A 27,151-nucleotide genomic window follows, 5' to 3' on the forward strand; every position below is an offset into this window, starting at 1 on the left:
TTTGAGGGCAGAGTGACGTTGGAGGCAAAGTTGATGAAGTTGACGAGCTCTGCATGGGTGCAGGAAGCAGCACCAATGCAGTCATTAATGTAGCGTAGGAATAGTGAAGGAGAGACATTAGTGTAGGCTTGAAACATAGACTGTTCTACGTAACCACAAAAAGGCAAGTATAGCTGGGACCCATGCGAGTGCCCATGGCTACACCTTTTGTTTGAAGGAAGTGGGTGGAGCCAGAAGAGAAATTATTAAGAGTCAGGACCAGTTCCGCCAGGCAGAAGAGGTTGGAGGTGGAGGAGAACTAGTTGGGTCTAGTGTCCAGAAAGAAACTGAGAGCTTTAGGTCTTCCTGACGGGGAGTGGAAGTGTACAGGGATTGGACATAAACCCACCTGTAACAGATCCTGTGGGATGGGTTCCTGAGCAGACTGTCAAAACAACTCGAAGATTAAAGATAAACATTAAAGATTAGCTTTGTCATATGTATATTGAAACATAAAACATGCACTGAAATCATCATTTACGTCAAATCAAATCAGCGAGGATTGTGCTCAGAGCAGTCCTCAAGCATTGTCAGCATCCGGCCTCAACATAGCATCCCCAGAAATGACTAATCCTAACCGTACATCTTTGGAATGTGGGAGGAAATCCACACAGTCATGGGGAGAACGTACAAACTTCATCAGACAGTGGCGGGAATTGAACCCCGGTCGGTGATCCCTGCTGCTGTAAAGACATTGCCTGCCTCTCTGTATTAGGAGTGAAGATCTGGAAAAAGATGTAAGGGTGCTTTTCTAGACTTGTTCTGAGCAGATGTAGCTGAGTACCCTCTGGTCTGCAGACTGTTCCCAGGACACATACCAAAACAAACATCAAATGTTACTGGATGATGATCACCTTGGTGAAAGATGCCCTTTTGTGTAAGACTATTAAAATACTTACAATTTCATGCACTTTATTCAATCCAATAATTTATTGTCTTTCCTAACACATTTTATGTCACCTCACAATACCGTACTCTGTCTAACTGATGTTTTGTACAACTGCAACACGATGTTCCAACCCTCATCAGAATTACAATCGGACTTAATATCACTGGCATATCTTGTGAAATTCATTGTTTTGTGGCAGCAGTACATTGCAATACATAATAAGAAAAATTGGGAGGGCATGATAGCGTAGTGGTGAGCACAATGCTTTACAGTCCTAGCGACCCAGGTTCAATTCCTGCCACCGTCTGTAAGGAGTTGGTACCTTCTCCCCATGACCATGTGGGTTTTCTCCAGGTATTCCACTTTCCTGCCACAGTCCAAAATGTCCAGGGTTAAGTCAGGGGCTGATGGTTGGCACAGCTTGAAAGGCCAAAAGGGCCTAATCTGCGCTGTATCTCAACTTTAAAAAATAAATAAAACTATATATTGCAATAAGAAGTATAGATGAAAAAATAAATTAAGTAAGTAGTGCAAAAAGAGGAAAGTTGATGAAGGCAAGGCAGTGGATGTTCCCTACATGGACTTTAGCAAGGCACTTGACAAGGTCCCACATGGAAGGTTGGTCAAGAAGGTTCAGTTGCTTGGCATTCAAGATGAGGTATTAAATTAGATTAGATGTTAGCTATGTGAGAAAAGCTGGAGAGTGGTAGTAGATGGTTGCCGCTCTGACTGGGCATCTGTGACTAGTGTAGTGCCACAGAGATTGGTGCTGGGTCTGCTGTCCATCTATATCAATGATCTGGATGAAACGTTAACTGGATCAGCAAATTTGTGGATGACACCAAGATTGGATGTGAGGAGGACTATCAGAGTTTGCAGCGGAATCTGGACCAGCTAGAAAAGTGACAGACGGAATTTAATGCAGAAAAGTGTGGTATGTTTCACTTCAGTAGGACCAACCAGGTTAGGAGTGCTGTAGAACAAAGGATCTCGAATAAAGCTACGTAGTAAATTAAAAGTGGCATCATAGGTAAATAGGGTCGTAAAGAAAGCTTTTGGCACATTGGCTTTCATGAATCCAAGTATTGAGTACAGGAGATGGGATATTATATTGAAGTTGTGTAAGATGTTGGCGATGCCTAATTTGGAATATTGTGTACAGTTTTGGTCACCTACCTATAGAAAACATGTTAATAAGTTTAAAGAGAACAGAGAAAATGTACAAGGATGTTGCTGGGACTGGAGGACCTGAGTTATAAGGAAAGATTGCATCAGAATCAGGTTTATTATCACCAGCATGTGACATGAAATTTGTTAACTTAGCAGCAGCAGTTCAATGCAATACATAATTTAGAAGAGAAAAAAAATAAATAAAATTTTAAAAAATAAATAAATCAATTACGTACATTGAATAGATTTTAAAAAGTGCTAAAACAGAACTACTGTATATTTTTTACAAAAGTGAGGTAGTGTCGAAAGATTCAATGTCCATTTAGGAATCTGATGGCAGAGGGGAAAAAGCTGTTCCTGAATCGCTGAGTGTGTGCCTTCAGGCTTCTGGACCTCCTACCCGATGGTAACAGTGAGAAAAGGGCATACCCTGGGTGCTGCAGGTACTTAATAATGTATGCTGCCTTTCTGAGAAACTGCTCCCTAAAGATGTCCTGGGTACTTTGTAAGCTAGTAACCAAGATGGAGCTGACTAGATTTACAACCTTCTGCAGCTTCTTTCAGTCCTGTGCAGCAGCCCCTCCATACCAGACAGTGATGCAGCCTGTCAGACTGCTCTCCACGGTACAACTATAGAAGTTTTTGAGTGTATTTGTTAACATGCCAAATCTCTTCAAACTCCTAATAAAGTACAGTCGCTGTCATGCCCTCTTTATAACTACATTGATATGTTGGGACCAGGTTAGATCCTCAGAAATCTTGACAACCAGGAACTTGAACCTGCTAACTCTCTCCACTTCTGATCCCTCTTTGAGGATTGGTATGTAATTCTTCTTCTTACCCTTCCTGAAGTCCACAATCAGCTCTTTCGTCTTACTGACGTTGAGTGCCAGGTTGTTGCTGTGGCACCACTCCACTAGTTGGCATATCTCACTTGAGATTCTGCCAACACTGGCTGTATTGTCAGCAAATTTGTAGATGGTATTTGAGCTATGCCTAGCCACATAGTCATGTGTAAATAGAGAGTAGAGCAGTGGGCAAAGCACACTTCTTAGGCACTGGTATAACTGTTGCCTTTTTGAAGTAAGTGGGAACTTTTGCCCGTAGCAGTGAGAGGTTGAAAATGTCCTTGAATACTCCCGCTAGTTGGTTGGCACAGGTTTTCAGAGCCTTACCAGGAACTCCATTGGGACCTTCTGCCTTGCAAGGGTTCACTTTCTTTAAAGACAGCGTAACGTCGGCCTCTGAGACAGAGATCACAGGGTCATCAGGTGCAGCAGGGATCTTCACGCCGTAGTTGTGTTCTCCCTTTCAAAGCGTGCATAGAAGGTATTGAGTTCACCTGGTAGTGAAGCATTGCTGCCATTCATGCTGTTGGATTTCGCTTTGTTGGAAGTAATGTCTTGAAGACCTTGCCGTGCATCCAATATCGCCTCGAATCTCATTCAAAATTGTCTCTTGAATAGGTTAGGACTTTATTCCTCAGAAGATAGAAGATTGAAAAGAAGTTTGATAGACGTATACAAAATTATGAAGGGTATATGTAGGCAGGCTTTTTACACTAAAGTTGTGTGGGACTACAACTAAAGCTCATGGGTTAAGAGTGAAAGGTGAAAAGCTTAAGGGAATGAAGGGAAACTTCTTCACTTGGAGGGTTGTGAGAATGTGGAATAAGCTGCCAGCATAAGTGACGTTTGTGAGCTCAATTTCAACATTTAAGAGAAGTTTGGATAGGTACATGGATAGTACTAGTATGGAGAGATGTGGTCCCAGTGCAGGTTGATGGGAGTATGCAGCTTAAATGGTTTGACACAGAATAGATGGCCAAGGGCCTGTTTCTGTACTGTATTTTTCTATGACTCTAATATTGTTCATTGGTTGATGGACCATCCAAAAATTGGATAGCGGAGGGGAGAAATCAGTTCCTGAATCAGATAATGGGGGTCTTCAGGCTTCTCTACTGCCTCCCTGACAGTAGTAACAATAAGAGGGCATATTCTGTTTGCAGAACATTGTAAGTCCTTGGAACTCTCTTCATCAAAAGGCAGTGGAACCAAAGTTTGAATATTTTAAGGAGATTGATACTTGATAACCTGGAGGGGTGGGGAGATTCATGAAAAGTAGGGGATGTGGAAATGAGGAAACAATCAAATGCTCAGCTATGATCTTTTTAAACAACATAGCGAAGTTAAGGAGATGAGTGGCCTATTGTCCTCCTAATTCATATGTTCATGTGAAAATTATTGATTTGGAATGTTAACTATGCTTCCCTTTCCAAAATCGTCACTTGATCTGCTAAATATTTCCAGCATTTCAGATTTCTAACAATCACAGTAATCCTTTGGTCATGCAATACTTGAATTGCTTTTTCAAAGTAGCAGCAGAATCTCGCGGGGCTGAAAGGTTACTTTCTATACGTTTCGTATTGCATCTTATCACACGTCACCTGTCGCAGTTTGGCAAAACCTGACGAAAATTCTTCGATCTGAAACGTTTCCTTTTTCTGCAGAAGCCGTCTGACCTGCTGAGTGTTCCTAGCATGTTTCAGACTTACACCATCTGCAGTTTTCATTTTCCTTGTAATTCCTCGAAGCAGCTCCACGGGAGATTATTACCACTCTTGCTTATAAATGTCATGACATTTATTAACGTCAGCCTTGCCACTTGATATTTGTAGGACTCCCCTCCTCCCTGCTTGTTGTTGTGCAGACCTGGAGGATTTTGCCCTCTGCTCATCTGGACGATGGCCAAATAAACCCACTTTGCACACAGTGCTTCCACGTTCGGCGCAGGCCGGTGCCGGGCAGGGCCGAGCAGGGCCGAGCGAGGCGGAAAGCCCTCACACTTCCAGCCGCCGGCAAGCCGAGTTGAGTGACGCCTCCTTTTCCCGTCGTGCAGCTCCGCGCTTGTAATTGGGAGGGAGATTTTCCGCCATTTCCGAAAAGTGGTGTGCGGGGTCTGCGGGTGGGGGACGGGCTCGCCCTTCGGCTCCACGTGTGCGCAGCGCCTCGGAAAGCCCCGTGCCATGGACTTCCAAGGTAAGGTTCGGGGGCCCGGGGCCCGGGGCCCGGCCCTGTCGGCGGCCGCAGCGGCGCGGCGCTCGGCGCTCGGCGCTCAGGCCCCGCTGCTGCCGCCGGGGCCGCTTGCGGATCCCTCTCCTGACGCGTGCTCCGGCTCGGCTTGTGTTGGCGGTACATTTGAGAAGGGCGCAGGTCGCTCGCACTGAACTTCAATGCTCCGATTTTTTTTTTGCTGGTCTCTGTGAGTTCGTTTGTGCTTTGCGTCCAGCCAAGAAATGTAATGGTCTACTCGTGATCTAAGCTGCGGTTGGAAAGCACGATTGTATTATTTATTTCATCGTGACCTAAATCACCAGTGGGTGTTTCAGTTTAAATTTCGAAACTGGATCGCGAGTCTGCCCATCTTTAGAACAGACCAATCTGTTTTACACGGGAATGAAGTAACTCATTTTGCAAAAGTCTGGATCCCATGGGCAATGCCCATCTTCCAGGGGCAGAACAAGAGATTGAAAATCGAGTGAGATCATCCTAAACTGATAGATTTGGGTGACTCATTTTCTTTTTCAGAAAATGTTGAAACACGCCAGGGAATTGGCAAGATTACTCCATGATACCCATTTGTTAAAGAAGCTGAATTTGTGCTCCAGTTTGTATTTGATTGTGTTTTACCTTTGGATCCTCCAGGTTATTTATTGCTTCAGATTTCTGTATTGCAGTCGCTTGAATTTGGATGTGAACTAGACTTTTACTATTTATTGTCCAAATGTAAATTTAAAAAAAATATTAAAATGAAAGTTCGTGGTTAGACTAACCAAGCTGATCTGTCTTACAAGGGGCATAACTTGGGTAACTTAAACCAAACTGTTATGAGCCTTTTAGAATCCAGTGTGGCATATGGGTGGCAGGCCTTCAGGAGCAGAGAGCAAATTGTCAAGTATGGTTGGGAAAAAAATGGCTTGAATCACCAACTGGGCTATGCTCAGGTTTTTGTCTGCATATACTACGGGCTTGTCTTCACTCTTGTGCTTGGAGGATTCCTTGTTATAAACTGTATTGTGATTTAACAGTACAAATTACAATTTGATACTGTTATCTTAGTGCATAGACTTAACTTGCTTAAAGGTTTAGAGAGAAAATGAGAAAAAAATGTTCAAAATGTGGTAGGGTTTGAAAATCACTGCCTGAAAGACTGGAAGTAGAAACCCTCATCCCATTTTAAAAAGTGCCTGGATGTGTGCATGAGCAATTGTGATCAAATGCTGGAAGATGAGATTAGGCTGGGTAGTTCTTCTCTGGCTGGTATGGACTTGAAGGTCCATGTGACTTCTTGTGTCATTAATTTGCTATGATTTATGATCTGTGCTAAAATATTAATCTGAATGGAGTATGTTGGCTTGAAGCTTGCGTAATGTCTATTGTTACACTTCATTGTTTGTAGTCTTAGAAGTAGTATCTTAAAATGAAGTAGTACTTTTTTAAACAAGATTGTAGTCTTTAATGTGAATTTTTATTATGACCTGGCTACTTAATGGTAAATATCAAGAAGGAAAAAGCTAACAAAAATACCATAAGAGGGGTTCAGAACAAAATGCTCTTTTGAAAATTTTTTTGAGTGTGCACCCATAAAGCTTTACCTTTTTAAAATGTCGATGGATTCGACAGCTTTGTGGGTTTTACAGAAAGACCATCTTTTAATATCCATACTTAATTATCCTTGTGAAAACGTAAACCAGTGGTTTCCTGTGATGCAGGAATTCCAGCATCTTCCCAGGGATTATGAAGGAATGGATATTTTGTAAGTTATTTACTGTGATCAGAAGGGCAGCACAGATTTAAAAACATTAAGCTGTTGCTTTGTCCTGCTTGATGATGATGGGAGATACAGATTTGGCAAGGGCTGTCATTAGACCCTGGTGCATTTTGTAGACGTCACACAGACTTCATCCATACTTCATCCATACTCTACCATGGACCAAGTGATCTGTTTTGTTCCAGTGGTACTGAGATTCTTGAGTGTTATCAGAGTTCACCCAAACATATATCATCACACTGCTGATCTGTGTATGATTTCAAACTATTCATTAATTAATTTTCCCCACCACTCTTGTATTTAGTTTATTTCACCATTTTACTGTGACTATGAATGAAATGCCATAATCTGTGAAAGTCTGCAGTTTAAGCCTTTGAAATATCTGCACTGGAAAAACAAAATGATTAGCTCTATCCATAGCCCACACGGCCTGTTCTGGCTGTTCCACACTGGAACAAACCCTTAATACACTGAACTGATGTTCTAGAGCAAGATACAGTCTGAGTGCTGCAAATTAACACAAAGTCCAGAACATTGTGCCAAGGGACTTGCTGATCATGAGTATGGGCTCTGCAAAAAGGCTTTGGGGAAGGGCCTCAGTTTTTGCCCTCTTCAAAATCCTCTCCACTTCAATCAGACCCTTGCTATAATGTGATGTGTGGCCTAACCAATGATTTGTATGCTTTAGCAGAGCCTCCCTGCTGGTGTATAATATGCCCTTGCCAATGAAGGCATGTATCCCATATGCATTCTTCATCACCCTTCACCAACTATCTGTACTGCTACTAAGTGATCTTTTGATTTGCACTCCAAGGTCCCTTTGTTCCTCAGTAGTCCCTGGAGCTATGCCGTTTGTGGTACATGGCATATCATTGTTTGACCCTTAAAAAAAACATACTTTCCAGGATATATATTCCATCTGCCTTTGCTCAACCCATTTTATCAGCTGATCAATAATATACTGTAGCCTAGACTCCTCCTTACTATCCATTCATTTCCATGTCATTTGCATGCTTAGTAATTATTTGTATGTGTGTGTGTGTGTGTGTGTGTGTGTGTGTGTGTGTGTGAAAGTAATATAAGTTGTACATAAATAAACTAGCAAATGTTGTAATACTGATCCCCTGAGATGCTTTTCTGTTCATAGGCTTCCAATCACAAAAGCAGGTCACCACTATCACCCTCTGTTTCCTTTTACCAAGCCAGTACTGGATCTGACTTGCTGTAGATCCTACGGGCTCTGACATTCTGGCCACTGTTCTATTGGGACCTTGTCAAAGCCTTTCTGAAACTCAATCAGCTGCATTGCCTTCAATATATTGAAGTTCAAAGTACACTTATTATGTATGTATGCATTATACAACCTTGAGATTCGTCTCCTCACAGGCAAGCCACAAGAAACCCAGAAGAACCCATACAGAAATATATTTAGTTAACATCTTCAAAAAAAAATCAGTTAAATTAGTTAGACAGGATCTCTTGCCAAAAATCCATGCTAATGATCCCTAATAAATGCCTAATTTTAATCCCCACGATTTCTTCAAATAGTTTCTGTACCTTTGACATTAGACTGAATGCCTGAGATTACCTGTCTTATTTCCCTGCTGTTACTCTTCAATAAAAGTTGCACATTTGCTGACAAAAGAGATTGTAAAAGCTGTAATTTGAAGTTAAAAAAAAGCAAAATGCTGGGCCAGGTAGCATCTGTAGAGTCAGAAGATACATGTTGACATTTACGTCAAGATCTTGTGTTGGTCCTGATGCAGGGTCTCAACCATAAACACTAATGCATGTTTTGCCTCTGTAGTTGCTGCTTGACCTGCTATTCATCCAACTTTCTTTTGTACTAGTTTCAGTACCTTCTAGTTATTTGGCACCTCACTTGTGACAACTGAAGATTTAAATATCTACATCAGGTCCCCAACATTCTCCTCCCTGTTGGAATGCATCATAACAGGCCTTTGGGATAGATACACATTTATGCCTGCCATGGCATAGAATATCCCTTTTATAAATGAAATGTCCAAAATTTCTCTGTCCCAAATATTATTTCCAATTGCAATGGCTTCCTCATTGGTAAATGCAGATTTAGAATATTCATTTAAGATCTTCCCCATGTCTCCTGGCTCCATGCGCAGATTGGCCCTTTGGTCTCTAATAGCCCCCTGTCTTTTCCTCATTACCCTCTTGCTCTAAAATATGAATGAATTGCCTTTATTTCTTACATCCTTCACACACATGAGAAAGAATCTTTACGTTACAATATTCCTTGGGGTTTCACTGTTGGTGATACATTGTAGCCCTTCTTTGCCCTTCTAACTTTTGCCAGTACCATTTTACACTCTCAATTCCTGAAGGGCCTCTCCCATTTTCAGTACTTTATACCTACCATATGGTTCCTTTTTGTTTTAAACAAACTCTTCTATTCCCTAACACCCTGCGTTTCCTTAGCTTGCTGTCTTTACCCTTCACCCTTATGGGCAATGTTAGCTCTGACTTGTCACTAATCTTGTTATTTATGGCTTTTGATTTAAGACTGTCACACATGAAAACACATTTTCCAAGAGTACTCTGTCAAACTCCTTCATACATTTAAGGTGTTTGAAAAGCAAGAGTTCTTCATTTCTAAAGCAGCTCTTAAAAAAGATTGAGTAATTTTTATATACCTGCATACAATTATCATTCATTGGGGCTTTTAATTATAGGATCTGAACCAATGGCTCTGGGATCGCCAACATCTCCTAAGCCCGGTGGAGGGGCCCAGTTTCTACCTAGTTTCTTGATGGGAGATTTACCATCTCCAGTCACTCCTCAAGCACGTAACTTTGGCGGCACCTTAGCTAGTTTAACGGATATACGGACTCCATTTGGAGGTAAGGAGCATCGATTTTGGCTCTTCAGTTGTACTTGGACATTGCATTTTTAGTGTGGGTAAGTATACTAATTGAAGGTAAAGTCATGTTTTTAATGAGGAGGAAATCCTCAGATGGCAGTCTTCAGTGTTTTGTTACTTTTAAAGAAAGTCAGGCCTCGACTCTGTACTACCGTAGCCTCAATCTAAAATGTTAGTTTATGTTTTAATTTGTTTGCAGTATTTTTTTTTCAATCTTGTCTTACTAATGAAAAGGTTTGAATAGTAAAGATAGAACTGACTCAGCCATATTATCAATCTCAGAAGCTTTTGCCTTTTGGTTACCACTGAATCTTAAATTAAATCCAGTGGAGTACTGTAATGCAATTACAAGCCCGTTGTACAGATACTATTTTGCATTTGAGTTTATACTTTTGCTCTGTTAATATGTATAGTTAATCTCCATAGTTATATGTATTCCAACAAAATTATAGCTGTTTTAATTGTGAAGTTTTCTTACATTTGAGAAACGTGTTCACGCATTTTATTTTTTTTTAAATTAGGGGGTACACCTCCCCAACCAGTTGTACCCACTCCTAAAGATAAGTGTGGAGCGCCACCAGTCCGAAGTCTCTATGACGATTTAGGAACTTCAAGAGCCGGGCTGACACCCTTAAATTCACGTCAGCTGGTAAGAAGCTAGATTCAAGCAAAAGGGTAATTGATTTTGGCAAAGCTTCATCATGCTTTTGGACTGCTGGACTGTACAGTAGGCTATGTATATCTAGAGTTATATTTGTGAGTGGAGAAGGAGGGATGCATGAGAAGCAGTGAGATTTTTTTTGCAGGAAAAATAAATAATTTTGTTTCAGATTAAAATTTTGTAAATTCAGGTGAAATGTTGAATGGTTGCTACCTTTTTTTCTTAAACTAATGATGATCAAGACAGGATTATTTCCTTTAGGTTTTAAGTTAAAATTAAGGTTAGTAAGTAGGATAGTTATGCATGATGAGCTTGCTTCTATAAATTGCAATAGCCACAAGCTAAATATAGATTATTGAATCTGAAATGTATACTGTGATACCACAGTACTTCACCTTACTGCGCAATGTCTAAGTTTTCTTTCTGTCCATTTGGATTATTTTAATGGATCAGTTTATTCCTCCTTAAACTGTTTCTTCTATCTTTTGCACTGGTTTGTTGATACCCTGAAGCGAATGTGTCTTAATGGAGAAAAGAAAACTTATAAGACTCTGGCAGTGCTGTTTCTCAATGCCTTGATGCTTATAGGTGTTGCAAAGAGTGAATTCCTTTTATCCATATTTATCATTCCTTCATTTTATTAGCATGGTAAGAAATTGTTTGAATCAGTGATTTTGAAGATAGTTTTTCATTGGCTATTTCTTTTATTATAGGGAAATGTTTCAAGCCTTCAAAGTCCTTTGTGTGGGAGTAATTTATCAACACCTGGATCAGGTATGTTTCCTGCCAATATAGTTCTTTCAGCAATTATAGTTTATTGTTCAGGGAGATGCTTTAAAGCTTTATGTATAAAGGCTATCTTGTTTCTTTATTTACAATATGTAAACAAACCAGTTTACATGATAATTAAGTGTAGGAGACTCCTTAATATTTAAAAATCATAAAGAAGCGACTTCTTTCCACTCTTAAGACAGTACTCTGGCAAATATAGCCTGTTAAAGCCCTCTTGCTCACTCTTTAGTGCACAAACATCATTAGTACAAATTTTTAATCCATGCTTTAAACTAGTTCTTTTAAATTTATGAGATGAAGGCTTCCCTCATTAAGTTATGAATGATTCAGGGCGAATTCTGCCCTTTGTGTTGGTTGGCTTCTAAAAGCCTGTTTCACCATAACATAGAAAAATCACGAAAATTATCAGATCATATAAACATGTAGCATAGAATGAGGCCCTTCAACTCACTAACTAGTGCTGACAGACAAGTGTCTATTTACTCTAATCCTACATTTTCTATGTTGATATTCCATGCCCTCTTGACACCCCCAGATTTAACATACACATCAAGCAATTTACAGTGGCCAGCTAACTTACCGATCTCCACATCTCTGGGATGTTGTGGAAAATCTACATGCTCACAGGGAGAACATGCAGACCCTTCACTGATGTCATCGGAGGTCGAGGCATGGAAACATATAGCATAGAAGCAGACCATTTGTTCCATGTGAACAAGAACCCTTCTGTATTTATCCCAGTGCTTGGCTCTTGGTCCGTCGTATTTTAAGCTCGTGGTTCAAGTACTCTTCTGGATATTTCTCAGTAACCCAACTTCAGCTATTCTCTTATTCATTGCACTTCAGTTATATGCCATTCTTTGTGTTGGAAAAGATCCTCCTCAGATCGCATCTAAACTTGTTTCTATTTGCTCTAAATCTATATCCTTGATATGGAGAAATGTTTCCTTCAGTTTACCCTATCTACATCCCTCAAAATTTTACATATTTCAGTCATACCTCTTAACATTCTCTGCTCTAGGGAACTTCTCAAGTCTTTCTTCAAAATGAACTGTGGCAACCCTGGTGAATCTGCTTTGCACTGTCTTGTCCCATCATACCCTTCTCATAACATGATGATCAGAATTGCACACACATGGTTTTCCAGCTGATACCTGACTGAGATTTTATACAGTTGTAGCATAATCTCCCACACTACTGACCAATGAGAGCCAGTATTTCAGTATAATCTGGGTCACTGGGTTCAATCCTGCCCCCAAAAAGATATATTTTATGGCATAGAGAGAGAGAGACCTGAGAATGCCTGGCTTCTTGCTTCAAATTATTACTTCCAGAGATTTATTTCAACATGTTCTACGTGTATGTCAGAAATAGTACACTATTTCCAATCTTTCTGAATTCTGTTGTGAACTATCAAAAAATATAGTGCCAGTTTACAAAACCTTCATTACCTTAAGAAAAGTATTCTAACATAATGAAGTTTCCTGCTCTGCACATTATTACATGATAATAAGTTTTGGGTTTTTATCACTGGACATCAAATGGTGGGACTTCATTACATTCAATTGAAATCCAAGATCTGTTTCTAAACAGAATCTGAATCGAGTTCGTTCTCTCTAACTTGTATGTCATATTATTTGTTGCTTGGTGGCAAGACATAAAATTACAACTTATAAAAATGTTCAAAAAAAAAAGTAAGAGGTAGTGTTCATGTATCATTCAGAAATTTGGTGGTAGAAGGGGAGGAAGAAGCTGTTTCTAAATTGTTGTATGTAGGTCTTCAGCCTCCTGTAACCTGATGGTAGTAATGAGAAGAAGACATGTCCTTTTTGAGGGCTTTTAGTGATGGAGACTGCCTTCTTGCAATCCTGTGCAGCCTTTTGTGATCCTGTGCATTGGAACAGCTGTGATGCAGCTAGTGAGAATGTTCTCTGCTGTACTTTAATGGATATCTGCAAGAATTTTTGGCAACACACCAAATCTCCTCAAGAAATAGAGACACTAGTATGCTTCAATGCATCAATGGGTTGGGCCCAGGATAGGTCATCTGAGAGGACCAGTGTGTTTTTCTAACTTTGTCTTCCTGAAGTCCAGTCAACTTATTGGTCTTACTGACACTGAGTGCGAGATTATTATTGCACCACCTTTCACGCAGCTGAACTGTTGCACATCTTGGTGCTTCTTCGTCACCCTCTGAGATTTTACCAACAACAGTGGTGTTGTGTACGAATTTATCGATGGTGTTTGAGCTGTGCTTAGCCACATAGTGTAGAGTCAGTAGAGCAGCAGACTAAGCAAGCACCCTTGAGGTGCTCCTGTGTGGTTGCCAATGAGCAGCAGATATTGTTTCAGATATGTGACTTCCCAGTAAAGAAAGTTGAGGATCCAGTTGCAGAGGAAGATTCAGGCCCAAGTTTTAAAGCTTGTTGATAGTGTTGAATGCTTAGCTGTAATCAATAAACAGCTTAACGTATGTTTTGCTGTTGTCTAGGGTGGAGAGCCAGTGAGATAGCATCAACTGTAGATCTTTTGTGTTGATAGACAGATTGTGATGTTAGGCAAATTGCAGCGGGTCCAGATCGTAACTTGGGCAGGAGTTAACAAAGTACAAAGCACTTTTTCAAAGTAGACGTGAGTGCCACCAGGTGATGGTCATTGAGGCAGCTCACCTTGCTGTTTTTGGGCATTGGTATGACTGCAGTAGTGAAAAATTAACATGTCCTTGAACACTGCCGCCAGTTCGTTGGTTTTCAGTACCCAGCCAGCTACATCATCAAGGCCTGATATCTTGCGAGAATTCACTTTTTTGAAGGATCTGCTATTATTGGCCTTCGAGACAATGAGCACAGAGTCACCGAATGCTGTGGCGATTTATACAGGTGTAATGTTATTCTCCCTTTCAAATCGTGCATAAAAGGCATTGAGCTCATAAGTGGGTGAAGCATCACTGTCATTTATGGTGTTAGGTTTCACCTTATAGAAAATTTGTGGCATGCAAACCCTGCCATTGCTCTAGCGCATCTGATTTTGTCTCTAGCTTCACATGGAATTGCTTTTTCGCTCTCACGTTTGCGTTCCATAATTTGTACCTGGGCACCTTGAAGTGTTCTGAATTTGCTGGTCTTGAATGCTGCAGGTTTAGCCCTCAGCAGACAGAATCTGCTGGGTCATCCAGGGCTTCTTGAAGGCACACACTTGATGAAGATGACTTGATGAAGTCAGTGATTCCTGACTAGACTGCAGCAATGAGAAATCTGTTGTGATGTTTTTGAGTAAAGGATGCACATTGCTTTTGTAGTTGCTATGCGTTGTTCAATAAAATTGAAGAGCACATTTGCTTGCCTTTCAGTACTCCTTTAATTAATGTGAGAAAGAACTAGGCAGCTTAGGTGCAGGAAGTACAATCCTAATGGCAGGGGAGTCCAGGTTCAGAGGTTGCAGACTGGGGTAAAAGATGCAAGTCATTTGAGTTGGAAAATTTGTTTTCCACCCCCAAAACCCAAAGGAGGGGGTTGGAGTGAATGGAACCAGAGGGATTTTCCACCATAGAAAGCAATTGAAGCTAATCACTAATCTCTTCAAAGGAGGGGCTAGATACTCTTCTTGGGCTAAACAAAGTAAACAGTTACAAGGAGAAAGCTGGGATGGACTACTGAATTTGGATGATCAGCTGCAATGGCACAGCAGGCTCAAAGGGCTGAATGGTCTTCTCATCCTATTTTCTGCATCTTGAGGTGAAATGATTGTTCTGTAGAAAGTACTGAATCTTATCTGTTTATTTTCTGTCTTTAGGTGGTAATGTATTTACTCCAACCACGATTGGCCAGCACAGGAAGTCCACACTTTCTCCTGCACAAGCAGACCCTTTCTATACTCAAGGAGAATCTCTGACTTCAGATGATCATTTAGATGAAACTTGGATCACAGTTTTTGGGTTTGTGCCATCTATTTTCTCTGTCAATTTTAGAAATGGCTATGAATTTGTGATACACATGACAGTGAGGGTACTAGCATCATAATTGCTGGAGTGCACACTTGCATTGTTAAATGCATACATTCTAAAGTTGCTTTTACTGATTCTCCTGCATTGTTGCTGTCTTTTCAAAATGCAATTAGAAGGTTTAATGAATTGGCAGGATCTTTAAATATTTATAAGCTGTTCTCATTATTAAGTTAAAAAAGAGAATGTATTTTGCAGTTGGGGTGCAACTGAGTTCTCAATGGCACCAAAAGCCATAGTCACTATCTTAAAAACAGTTGCCTCTAAAAATAAACTGCTTCTTAACTTTCTAATTGTCACACAGCTGAAACTAAGATCAATTAGTTAATTTTTAGATAGCCATGTCCAAGTACATTTGCCATGCTCTACTAGGCAGTGTATTTGAGGTATTGAACATTTATGGCCAAAAAATCCACTCCTTTGAGACTTCTGGATCATTCTTTTGATTTTTTTTCTAGCCGTTAATTTCTCTGGCTAAACCAGTATTTTATATAGTTCTTTCCATTTTGTGCTTTGGCCCTTTTCAGGAGAGGGTGAGTAATCACATCAGTGTATCAACAAAAGATTAGCCCTCAACCATTGAGCAATTCCACTAAATCCCTGCTGAAACATTCTCCTTCTTAAAGTCTGCTGGCTAGAAAGGAGGCATACTCTAGCTTTGGGCTTTTGCATAAGTTTAGCATAACTTCTACCAGTTTGTTATTCTGTTCCTTTGTTTATAATATTGGAGTTGCATGTACTCCATTTTACCACTTTTTAAAAAAAATTGTTCACTAATTCTCTCATTTTTGTTTTTTCTACTTGGAAAATTTAAGTCATTCTCTATTTTCTTTTCATTCTTTCTATCTGTATGTTTGTCTAGTTCATTTCTGTAATAGATGCCATCTGCTGTGTGCAATTCTATCATTATCCTATCAAAATGTATTGGTGTTCACTACTCTTATTTATTTAATCTGCTCCATATTTTGAAAGCATGGCCCCTTTTCCCAAGCTAATTCCAGGTATCAAATTGTGAAGAAAACTACATTTCCCCCCAGGCTGGAAAAACATGCACTTCGATTCCTCTGTTTTCTGTTGTTTTGACAATTTTACACTGATCACTTAGTTAGCTTATGTTGCTATAACCTGTTCCTTGCTTTATTCAGTGAAGTTTTTTTAATTGTTTGATTCTGTCTAATAGGCATAAGGCTGAATTATGATACAAACATCCTTGCATTCTTCATTGGTTTCAATAATAAAGAATATTTCTTTTTGAATTAGTAGTATCCCTAGTCTGCTGATTAGTCCTGATTGCAATGACTTGATCAAGTTTTATTACCACTGCTTTTGGTTTATGATGAATCTGTGGCGACTCACTTTCTGCGCGGGCGAACCGGCTCACAAATAGCCAGTGCGTGGGGGGAGACTTTGGTAATGCACTTCTGATGTCATTTCTGCCCGGAGAGGGTGAGCGCCACCAAGTTTGAATAAACTAGTCTCCAAACAACTTACCGACTGCGTGTCGTTATTTCAGCACTGTGTGTAGCACATCGCTACATTGGTGACCCCGACGGTCCAAATGGGATTTGGACCAAAGATGACCGACTCTTCATCTGTTCACGCAGTTTCGCTAAAACTGCCAACTTTCTGGACGCTGCGACCACGTGTGTGGTTTAGCCAAGCAGAAGCCCAGTTCCAGATTTGGCAGGTATCCTCTGATTCCACGCATTACTACCACGTGGTGAGTGCCCTTGACCAGGAGATGGCCGCCCAGGTTGTGGATTTCATACAGTCGCCCCCGGAAGAAGGCAAATATGAAGCATTCGAAGCGCTGCTCATTGGGACCTTTCACGGCATGAGCGGGGTGACCGCCTGTTTCACCTGGACGGTTTGGGAGACCGACTACCCTCAGCATTGACGAAGGTGCTGTCCCTGGCTGACGGACACAAGCCCTGCCTCATGTTCGAGCAAGCGTTCATAGAGCGACTGCCCAAGGACATACATCTGCTGCTGGCCGACGCAGATTTCAGCGATCTCCAGAAGGTGGCACCCCAGGCAGACGTGCTGTGGAAAGCCAAGAGGGAGAGCATAGCGTCCGTTGTTCAGATTACCAGGCCACGCGCCGAACAGCAGACCAGACCAGGCCTGGCGGGGGGGGCGCACACAACACAGAGGCAGGAGTGAGGAGGCCAGTGAACAGTGGTGTTTCTACCACTAGCGGTGGGGCACAAAAGCCCACCATTGTTGCCTGCCCTGCAAGGGCCAGGGCCAGGGCCAGCTGCTGCTAATGAGTATGGCGGCTGGCCACCAGGACAGCCTCTTGTACGCCTGGGACAAACAGTCGGGATGCCACTTCTTGGTGGACACCAGAGCGGAGATCAGTGTCTTGCCCCCGACAGGGTATGACACCCGCAACAGGAAGCCAGGACCCACCTTGAGGGCCGCAAACGGCAGCATAATACGGACCTACGGCACCCGCATAGTGCAGCTGCATTTCGGCGCCAGCCGGTTCACGTGGGACTTCACACTGACCGCTGTGGCCCAACCACTCCTGGGGGCGGACTTCTTGCGCCTGCTGGTCAACTTGCAAGGGAAAAGACTGGTACATGCCGAGACTTTCCAGACGTTCTCCCTGGGTGAAGCCAAGTTGCCGGCCCCACACCTGGACTCCCATCACGCTGTCAGACAACGAATTCACCAGAATCCTGGTGGACTTTCCATCGATTCTGGCACTGCATTTCACGGCAGCCATGCCCAGACATGGGGTACAGCACCACATTCCGATCCAGGGACCACCCCTCCATGCCCACGCACGAAGGCTCCCCCCGGAAAAGCTTCGACTGGCGAAGGAGGTGTTCAAGAGGATGGAGGAATTGGGGATCATACGGAGGTCCGACAGCCCATGGGCCTCCCCCCTGCACATGGTGTCCAAAGCGGCCGGGGTTTGGAGACCATGCGGCAACTACCGCAGACTGAACGAGGCTACCACTACCGCGTGCCGCACATACAGGACTTTGCAGCAAACCTGCACAGGGCAAGAATCTTTTCCAAAGTAGACCTTGTCCGGGGATACCATCAGATCCCGGTGCACCCTGAAGACATCCCCAAAACAGCACTCATCACCCCGTTCGGCCTGTTCGAGTTCCTCCGAATGCCGTTCGGCCTGAAGAATGCTGCACAGACGTTCCAGCAGCTAATGGACGCGGTGGGACGTAACCTGGACTTTGCGTTCATCTATTTGGACGACATCCTTATAGCCAGCAGTTGTCGTCAGGAGCATCTGTCCCACCTCCGCCAGCTCTACGCCCGCCTGAGTGATTTCGGCCTCACGATCAACCCGGCCAAATGCCAGTTCGGTCTCGATACCATCGACTTCCTGGGCCACAGGATTACCAAAGACGGGGCAACACCTCTGCCCGCCAAGGTAGACGCGATCTGCAACTTTGCCTGCCCCAACACGGTCAAAGGCCTGCTGGAATTCGTTGGTATGGTGAACTTCTACCACCGTTTCCTCCCCTCAGCAGCCCGTATCATGCGCCCTTTGTACACCCTGATGTCGGGTAAAGGCAAGGACATTACTTGGGACGAGGAGGCCACGGCCGCTTTCGTTAAAGTAAAGGAAGCCTTTGGCAGATGCCGCGATGCTGGTGCACCCCAGAACGGACGTTCCGACCGCCCTCACGGTGGATGCATCCGACACAGCAGTCGGTGGGATGCTGGAGCAGCTCATCGAGGTGCGCTGGCAACCCCTGGCGTTCTTCAGCAAGCACCTACGACCACCCGAACTCGAGTACAGTGCTTTCGACCAGGAGCTGTTGGCACTGTATCTGGCAATCCGGCATTTCAGGTACTTCTTAGAAGGCAGGCCGTTCGCTGCGTTCACGGACCACAAACCGTTGACCTTCGCGTTCATGAAGGTGTCCGATCTCTGGTCGGCTGGCCAGCAGTGACACCTGTCCTACATCTCCGAGTACACGACGGACATCCAGCATGTCTCGGGAAAGGACAACGTCGTGGCGGACGCACTCTCCAGACCAGCTGTCCAGGCCCTGTCCTTGGGGGTGGACTATGCAGCAATGGCGGAGGCGCAGCAGGCAGATGACAAGATGCCCAGCTATAGGACCGCAGACTCGGGTTTGCAGCTGCAGGACTTTCTTGTAGGCCCAGGTAAGAGGACCCTCCTGTGTGACGTGGCTACTGGCCAACCTTGCCCCATTGTCCCAGCAGCCTGGAGGTGGTGAGTTTTCGACTCCATACACGGTTTAGCACACCCATCTATCAGGACAACCATCTGGCTGGTCTCCAGCAAGTTCGTGTGGCATGGACTTCGCAAGCAGGTCAGTGAGTGGGCCAGAACGTGCGCGCAGTGCCGAACAGCCAAGATGCAGCAGCACACTAAAGCCCTGTCGCAGCAGTTCGAACCCACCCACCGGAGGTTCGACCACATTCATGTGGATATCGTGGGCCCCCTACCAGTGTTCCGAGGAGCGCGGTACCTCCTAACTACGGTAGAACGGTTCACGAGGTGGCCAGAGGCGGTCCCGCTCACCAACACATCTGCTGATTCCTGCACCCGAGCACTGATTGCAACCTGGGTAGCACGCTTCGGGCTCCGACAGAGGCGCCCAGTTCACCTCCAGCCTGTGATCGGCTGTGGCCAGCCTGTTGGGAACGCAGCTACACAACACTACTGCCTACCACCCACAGTTGAACGGACTAGTGGAACGCTTCCACCGTCACTTGAAGTCGGCTCTCATGGCCCGCCTGAGAGGACATAACTGGGTGGATGAGCTTCCCTGGGTCCTACTTGGAATTTGTACAGCGCCCTAAGAGGACTTGCACACTTCGTCGCCCGAATTGGTGTACAGCGCACCCCTGGCCGTCCTGGGAAAGTTAATACCAGCCCCAAGGGGGCAGGAGGAAGAACCCACAGCAGTCCTGGACTGGCTACACGAAAGGCTCGGCAACCTGGCCCCAGTACCAATTTCACAGCACGGAAGGACTCCGACCCATGTACCCAAAGACCTGCAGAACTGTAAGTTTGTATTTATACGAAGGGCCGGTCACCGGGCACCACTACAGCGGCCGTACGAGGGGCCATTCAAGGTGATCAACAACAATGGGTCCGTATACATTCTGGACATTGGGGGGGAGAGAGGAGGTTTTCACGGTGGACCGACTCAAACCAGCCCATGTGGACAGTGCAGCCGGTCAAGGTTCAGGCACCGCGGCACAGAGGCTGATCCAGACTCTGGACATTGGGGGGTGTATCACCGGTTCTGGGGGTGGGGGGGTCATGTGACGACCCACTTTCTGCGCAGGTGATCTGGCTCACAAATAGCCAGCGTGTGGGGAGAGACTTTGGTATTGCACCTCTGATGTAATTTCTGCCCGGAGAGGGCGGGTGCTAGGGATTAAATGCCAGCACTGTGAAGTTTGAATAAACTAGTTTCCAAACGACTTACCGACTGCATGTCGTTATTTCAGTGCTGTGTGTTGCACATTGCTACAAATCAACCTTTCTCTGTATAGACGTGTGTGGAATAAATGATTGCCCAGGATTTAAATTGGAGAGCAGAAGTGACTAGTCTTGCCTTTGATAAGAGTTCTCTGATTAATGCTTAGAAGAAATGCAGGTTATTTTGAGGAATTGTATTTTGAGTTAACATTCCAAAATTACATTAAGACTTCAACTGTGCCTTAAATTGTTGCTTGTGCACTAAATCTATTTGTTAACCTGATTTTCATTTATGTGAAGATTGAGAATGTTGATAAGTCTCACCAAGGATTTAACAAGTTTATTTAAAGTTAATAGAGAGTGGTAGTGGAGGATTGCTTCTCTGAGTGGAGGCCTGTGACTGGTGGTGTGCCACAGGGAACAGTGCTGGGTCCATTGTTATTTGTCATCTATATCAATGATCTGGATGATAATGTGGTAAATTGGATCAGCACATTTGCTGATGATACAAAGATTGGAGGTGTAGTGGACAGTGAGGAAGGTTTTCAAAGCTTGCAGAGGGATTTGGACCAGCTGGAAAAATGGGCTGAAAAATGGCAGTTGGAGTTTTAATAGACACAAGTGTGAGATAATGCACTTTGGAAGGACAAACCAAGGTAGAACATACAAGGTAAATGGTAGGGCACTGAGGAGTGCAGTAGAACAGAGGGATCTGGGAACACAGATACAAAGTTCCCTAAAAGTGGCGTATATGATGGGTATAGATAGAGTGAATGCAAGCAGACTTTTTCCACTGAGGCTAAGGGAGAAAAAAACCAGAGGACATGGGTTAAGTGTGAAAAGGGGAAAGTTTAAAGGGAACATTGGTGGGGGGGGCTTCTTCAGATAGAGAGTGGTGAGAGTGTGGAATCAGCTGCCAGATGAAGTGATGAATGCGGGCTCACTTTTAACATTTAAGACAAACTTGGACAGGTACATGGATGAGAGAGATATGGAGGGATATGGTTCAGGTGCAGGTCAGTGGGACTAGGCAGAAAAATGGTTTGGCACAGCCAAGAAGGGCCAAAAGGCCTGTTTCTGTGCTGTAAAGTTCTATGGTTTGGTTCACAGTTAATTTAACAAAAGAACAATTCAGCATTTTGTGTATTCTTAATGACATGGCATATTTAAATTACCAATTTGTAATAGAACAATATCTTTATTGCATTGCGTTAACTTTAACTTGGCAGAGGATTCTTAAGGCGTCTAGTTCTTATGACAACATGAATTATCGACTAGTGAATAGAATATCATATAGTTTATGATAGTTTCCAGTCTCCAAATTGGTTTTAGTGGCTGTCAGTTGTAGACTGAACGGCTGGTTTAATGTGATACGATAATAAACTTGGAAGCCCAACATCTGGCTGATTGCATTTTTTTTTCTGATTTGTAAATGTTCAAATTGCAAATGTTTATCTGCAAAAAGAAATCACATTTCTAGTGATTGGAAGTAATCTTGCAAAACTTAGTCATTGCTAATGCTAATGTTCCTGGTTTTAACTGTAAGTTTAGCTTCTTGTGCAGTAGATTACTTTATTTAAAGTTAATCATGATTGGAAAATCCCATTTCAGGTTTCCTCCAGCATCTGCTTCATACATCCTCCTACAATTTGCACAATATGGACATATCTTAAAGCATGTGGTAAGGTTTCAAAATCTGATCAAACTCTCCAGTTGTAACTTTTTCATGAGGCATTTACCAGCGTGCCTTTTACTAAAGTACCATTTAATGTTATGGGTTAATTCATTCGTTAGTATAAAATTCAAACATTTCTATCAAATGAAATTCATTTTTTTCTGATCCTGAAGTGGTTTGGTGTAATCAGCAAGCTGAATACAAGTTGCACTTGAAATTGTGTTCATTTTCCAAGGATAGATTGAGAGCATTTACCGTCAAAAAGATAAATAGAAGCAGCTGTCTAAATCGGTAAAGCTTGCTACTACTTGTTTTAAACGTAACGGTATATTTAGGCAGAAATTGGAACTTTCTGCATTCACTTGACAAATGTAATATTCCCCTCAGGACTAGCAGAGATTGACAAGCCAATGTAGTTAGTATAATTGGATTATTTGTCATGTATACAGTACTGTTTTGATAACAGTGACTGCAATATTGAATATAAATTCATTATTACAAAGGCGTATTACCACAAAGCTGACTAAGCTATATGTTGTTTCTGCCGTGGAAACATTTTTACCTTCCAAAGGATCAAAATACTTTTTTTTGTGCTCCTATCAATGAAGGTTCTCTTTAATTTGTAAATGAGCAGTTTAATGTAAGGAGCATAATGCTGATTCATATTTCTACTCAAAGGGATAATTCATAATTTTCATATAATTCATACTTGTACTCAAAGGGAGAACTTGCCTTGTGCATTCAGTTGATGAACTTATTCAGTGAACTGAATGTATTTGAGCTGAATTGCAATTGACTGCTACATTGTGGTTTTATTCACATAATCCAAGCAAAAGCTATTGACATTTTAACCTTTGAAAAATACAATAAATATGTCTGCATTTTCCCAGGTCAGTTTGAAAGGCTTTGTTTTTGAGTTCTGAATGTATTATCCATTGACAATGTATTTTTTGGCTGACATGAATAGAAGCCAATTGTGATCCTGGAGTCAGCATTTTAAAAAGAAAACCTGATAACTGATCAAATGCTACACAGTTAATGCATTACATTGTCAACATTGGTCATATAAAGTTCCTAAATATTAAATGATATTCCTTCTTGTAACTTTTTGCGTGTAATTTAATTTCTACTGTTGTGTAGATATTTTACATTTGACCTACAGCTTTTTAAATTTTGTGAGGCAGACAAAATTGTGCACTTCCTTTTTAGAAATGATGCACTGCAGTAGATCAGAATATTTGCTTCCACACACATTACCATAGCAGGCTGTGGATTCCACTAATCTTGCCCTCTCCAAAAATTAAAAATTTACCTGAATTCTGTTCTTCCACTCGGAGGAAGACTTTTTGAATCAAACTGTTTCAAAAGAGCACAGTCCCATGAATCTATTTCTTCCCAACTTTTCTGCCATAATTCCTTCAGTTCAAATGCTAGAGGCTTAATCAATCAATTGATTAGCCAGTGGAGAGTTAAATAAAAAGATCTTTTCATTTTGAACCATGCTTTAAGCTGTTGCTCTTTGATTCTATTGGTAATTTCTGCTGAATTGAAATTACTGAATTTATTTTACCCAATTTAATAACAGATGTGCCATAATCCTTCAAAATGGTAAAAATGCACTTTATGGAGCTGAAACGACTTCAAATTTTGTAAATTTAATAAAACAAAGGGTTGCCATTTGGCTTTTCCTGAGTGCATTGTTTAAGGAACAAGACTGCATTCCTTACAATCACTACGTAATCTGATGTTGTGTTTTTATTCTCTACATTATGCATTGCATAATCCTTATCTACACAATAAAGCAAACACTGAATATTGCCCTGTGCTGCTTTTTTTTAAAAAAAAGCAATTTTGCATCTAAAACTGATTTTTCTTGTGTTGAATGGTACACAGATGTCAAACAATGGAAATTGGATGCACATTCAATATCAGTCTAAATTGCAGGCCAGAAAAGCATTAAGTAAAGATGGGAAGATTTTTGGCGAATCCATCATGGTTGGAGTTAAGCCATGCATTGATAAGGTAAGCTGTCTTTTTACCATTATTTTAGTTGAAGTTTGTATGTTTCTTAAGGTACAGTCAAAGGTTTTGGAAAAGCTTCTAGACCACTGAGCATGCCCGCTTATATGTAGGCTGGCATGCTTAAGATTTCTGGTTGTGCAGACAAATTTTCCAGACTGTTGGATGTTATTTTTATTAATACCCCAAATGTATTTTCAGTTCCCTTTTCTTAGAGGTTACAACATAAAATATATTTTCAGTGAACTAGGTAAATTGTAAGGGGATGTTGAAGCTGGTGCACTGGTGAGTAGGAAGGAGAGTGTGACAAACATCTGGTGAGCTAGATGCCAAACAGCTGGGATTCCTGACCGATTGAATAACAGATTTTTGGAAATTTAATGTACATTGTAAGTTTTTATTAAAAAATCACCGAAGTTCTGCTTATTTTCCATCTTGATTATACATGGAATTTGCTCTTTTAAATAAGTTAAAAGAAACATCAGCGCAGTGAACTTGAGATTATCAGTTACCTTGAGTATGCTATTACAGCTTTCATTGATTCAGAAGTCTTTTTCCTCCCCAGTTTTCCTGGTTTTATAAAAATTTAGATGCTTTAGTGAGGAGTTTAAAACAATTTTATGACATTACAGGAATTTTAGAGTTTTTCCAAAAAGTAAAACATGTTGGTGTTATTTCTCTTCTCAGTGCCTTTCCCAATTGGGAAATAAGTCTAGTTATGATGTATGTGTGTATGTTTCAAGGATACCTTGATTTTTTTTTTAATGGAGTAGTTTTGAAGACAAAAGTTCATTAAAAAAATTTCAAAACATACCTTTTAAAATGTAGAATGTTATGGAGACTAATGATCGAACTGGTGGATCTGTCTACTCTGTCTTCACTCCTCCTATCAACACTATGGGTATAGCTGCCCAGTCACCAAGTACGCCCAAAACTACTGCAATGAGGCCTTTGGCTGCAGCATACAAAGCTTCTAGTAGTGACTATCAGGTATGTGATTGGCAAGTTCAATACTAGTACCATACTTGTCTCTTGATTTTACAGTGTTGAAATAGGTTTGGATAAGATATATCGGTCTAATGCCTTAGATGGACAGGTGGTTTTGAGTAAAGGTTGGACTACCTATACTTGTATCTGCTGAAGTTTAGAAGAGCGAGTGGGAACTTACTGTAAAATACTGTATGTAAGATTATAAATGATCTTGATAAGGTGAGAATATGTTTCTCTTATGGGTAAATCTGGAGTAAGGGGATGCTCTTTTTAAAAATGTGCCCATGTAACATGAAGTTAAGTATTGAGTGTTTGGAACTGTCTTTAAAAAGTGCAGTGGAAGCAATTTATGAATATTTTTGAAGTAGATAAGTGATTCTGAAAGCAAGTGGAAGCCTTAGTAAGTAGATGGGGATGTGAGGTTGAGATTACAATCAGATCAGCTGTGATCTTTCTGAATGGGGAGCAAGTTTGAGGAGTTGAGCGAGCTCCTCTTGAATGTAATTTATATGTTAATGTCAAAAACTGGAGACTGATGTTGTTAGTTAATTTGAAATGGTAGTTGGAAACTAAATCAGTTTTTCATTTCATTTTTTTCCCTTCCATTTTAGGTGGTGTCAGACAGGCAGACACCTAGAAAAGATGAAAGTCTTGTTTCCAAAGCCATGGAGTACATGTTTGGTTGGTAGTTCTACTAAATTAAAAAGCCTCGAAAAGAGATCCCTTTCAAGTTTAATGGACTTCTGCTGATCAACTCTTTATTTATGTGCTATTATGGACACCACTTTATTAAGAAGGAAATCCCAGCACTAATACAGTATGGTTAGTTGTATGACCGCTGTTATTAGTACAAGGACATTCATGTCTTGTTTCTGACCAGACACCCTGTAAATAGTTTGCACTTTAGAGTTTGACCATGTACGAGTTTGTAAGAACTGTGATTAAGTGGAGGTTTGCCAGATAAAATCTGCATTGTGTACAAAATGTCCAGTTATTGCCTTTTTAATTTTTTGGTGCATGCATAAGAAAATCTTGACTGGGGTTGGTGGTATAGTTTTCTGATCATGTACGTTATTTCTTTGAATTGAAATGTCCCAGAGTTTACCAGCTGTAATTTTATAATCTACCTTCTCAAGTAAATGCACTTGATCTTTCTACATGCTGGAAAAATCCAAGACCATGACATTGAATTTGCCTTCTTTTATATTGAACTGACAATGTTATGTTATCACACAAAATGATGATAATTTGATTTATATTTGACTAGTGAATGCCAAAAAATTTCAGATTTTAATTATTACTACATATTCCTCAGTGTTGCTAGTATTTTTTTGGGTATTCATTGTTTTGTAAACCTTTTTTAGAAGACATATTTTTCAAAAAGTCAAATTGTTGAATGATATACCTGGATTCTCAAACAGTTAATAAAATTTATGGATGAGACCATTTTGATTTAGTAGATTTTATAAATTGTGTATATTTATAAAATGGTTAATTCTGTATATTTAAAAATCTTGGAAAGCATTGTCCAGCTGCAGTCAACAAACTAAAATAACACACATCTAAAATGGTGTCTTGGAAATGTAATACAGTTTTCAAATAAAAGTTGGATACTTTAAGTCGTCAGTGGCATGAAGTCATGTTTCATTGTTCATTAAGTAGGACCAATTTAATTTCAGCGTTTCACTGAAAACATTTAGCCACAAAGAGATTTACCTAGTACCAAATCTTTGCCGAAGGAACGACAGCGTGCATG

The 27,151-nt window shown here is 41.5% G+C and overlaps 1 protein-coding gene across 2 annotated transcripts; it reads left to right on the plus strand.

Moving 5' to 3' along the window:
- Positions 1-27,151, plus strand: nup35 (nucleoporin 35). Of its 2 annotated transcripts, none has more exons than XM_059966812.1 (9): positions 1-4,964; positions 9,634-9,801; positions 10,343-10,470; positions 11,196-11,256; positions 15,067-15,208; positions 22,323-22,392; positions 24,280-24,408; positions 25,234-25,395; positions 26,007-27,151. In XM_059966812.1, exons 2-9 carry the CDS (start codon positions 9,645-9,647, stop codon positions 26,082-26,084), a joined length of 927 nt encoding a protein of 308 aa, XP_059822795.1. In that variant the 5' UTR covers positions 1-4,964; positions 9,634-9,644; the 3' UTR covers positions 26,085-27,151. The 2 variants fall into 2 exon arrangements, with proteins under 2 accessions (XP_059822795.1, XP_059822794.1); XM_059966811.1 differs by lacking the exon at positions 1-4,964 and adding an exon at positions 4,980-5,136 and having other exon boundaries at positions 26,007-27,148.

The sequence above is a fragment of the Hypanus sabinus genome, chromosome 4 (genome assembly GCF_030144855.1).
Source record: "Hypanus sabinus isolate sHypSab1 chromosome 4, sHypSab1.hap1, whole genome shotgun sequence".
Classification (NCBI taxonomy): domain Eukaryota; kingdom Metazoa; phylum Chordata; class Chondrichthyes; order Myliobatiformes; family Dasyatidae; genus Hypanus; species Hypanus sabinus.

What these genes read in the sequence shown, in the direction of transcription:
- nup35 (XM_059966811.1), top strand. An exon ending in TATACGGACTCCATTTGGAG is followed by an intron (nt 9,802 to 10,342) that starts GTAAGGAGCATC and finishes TTTTTAAATTAG; the next exon opens with GGGGTACACCTCCCCAACCA. An exon ending in TTAAGCCATGCATTGATAAG is followed by an intron (nt 24,409 to 25,233) that starts GTAAGCTGTCTT and finishes TTTAAAATGTAG; the next exon opens with AATGTTATGGAGACTAATGA.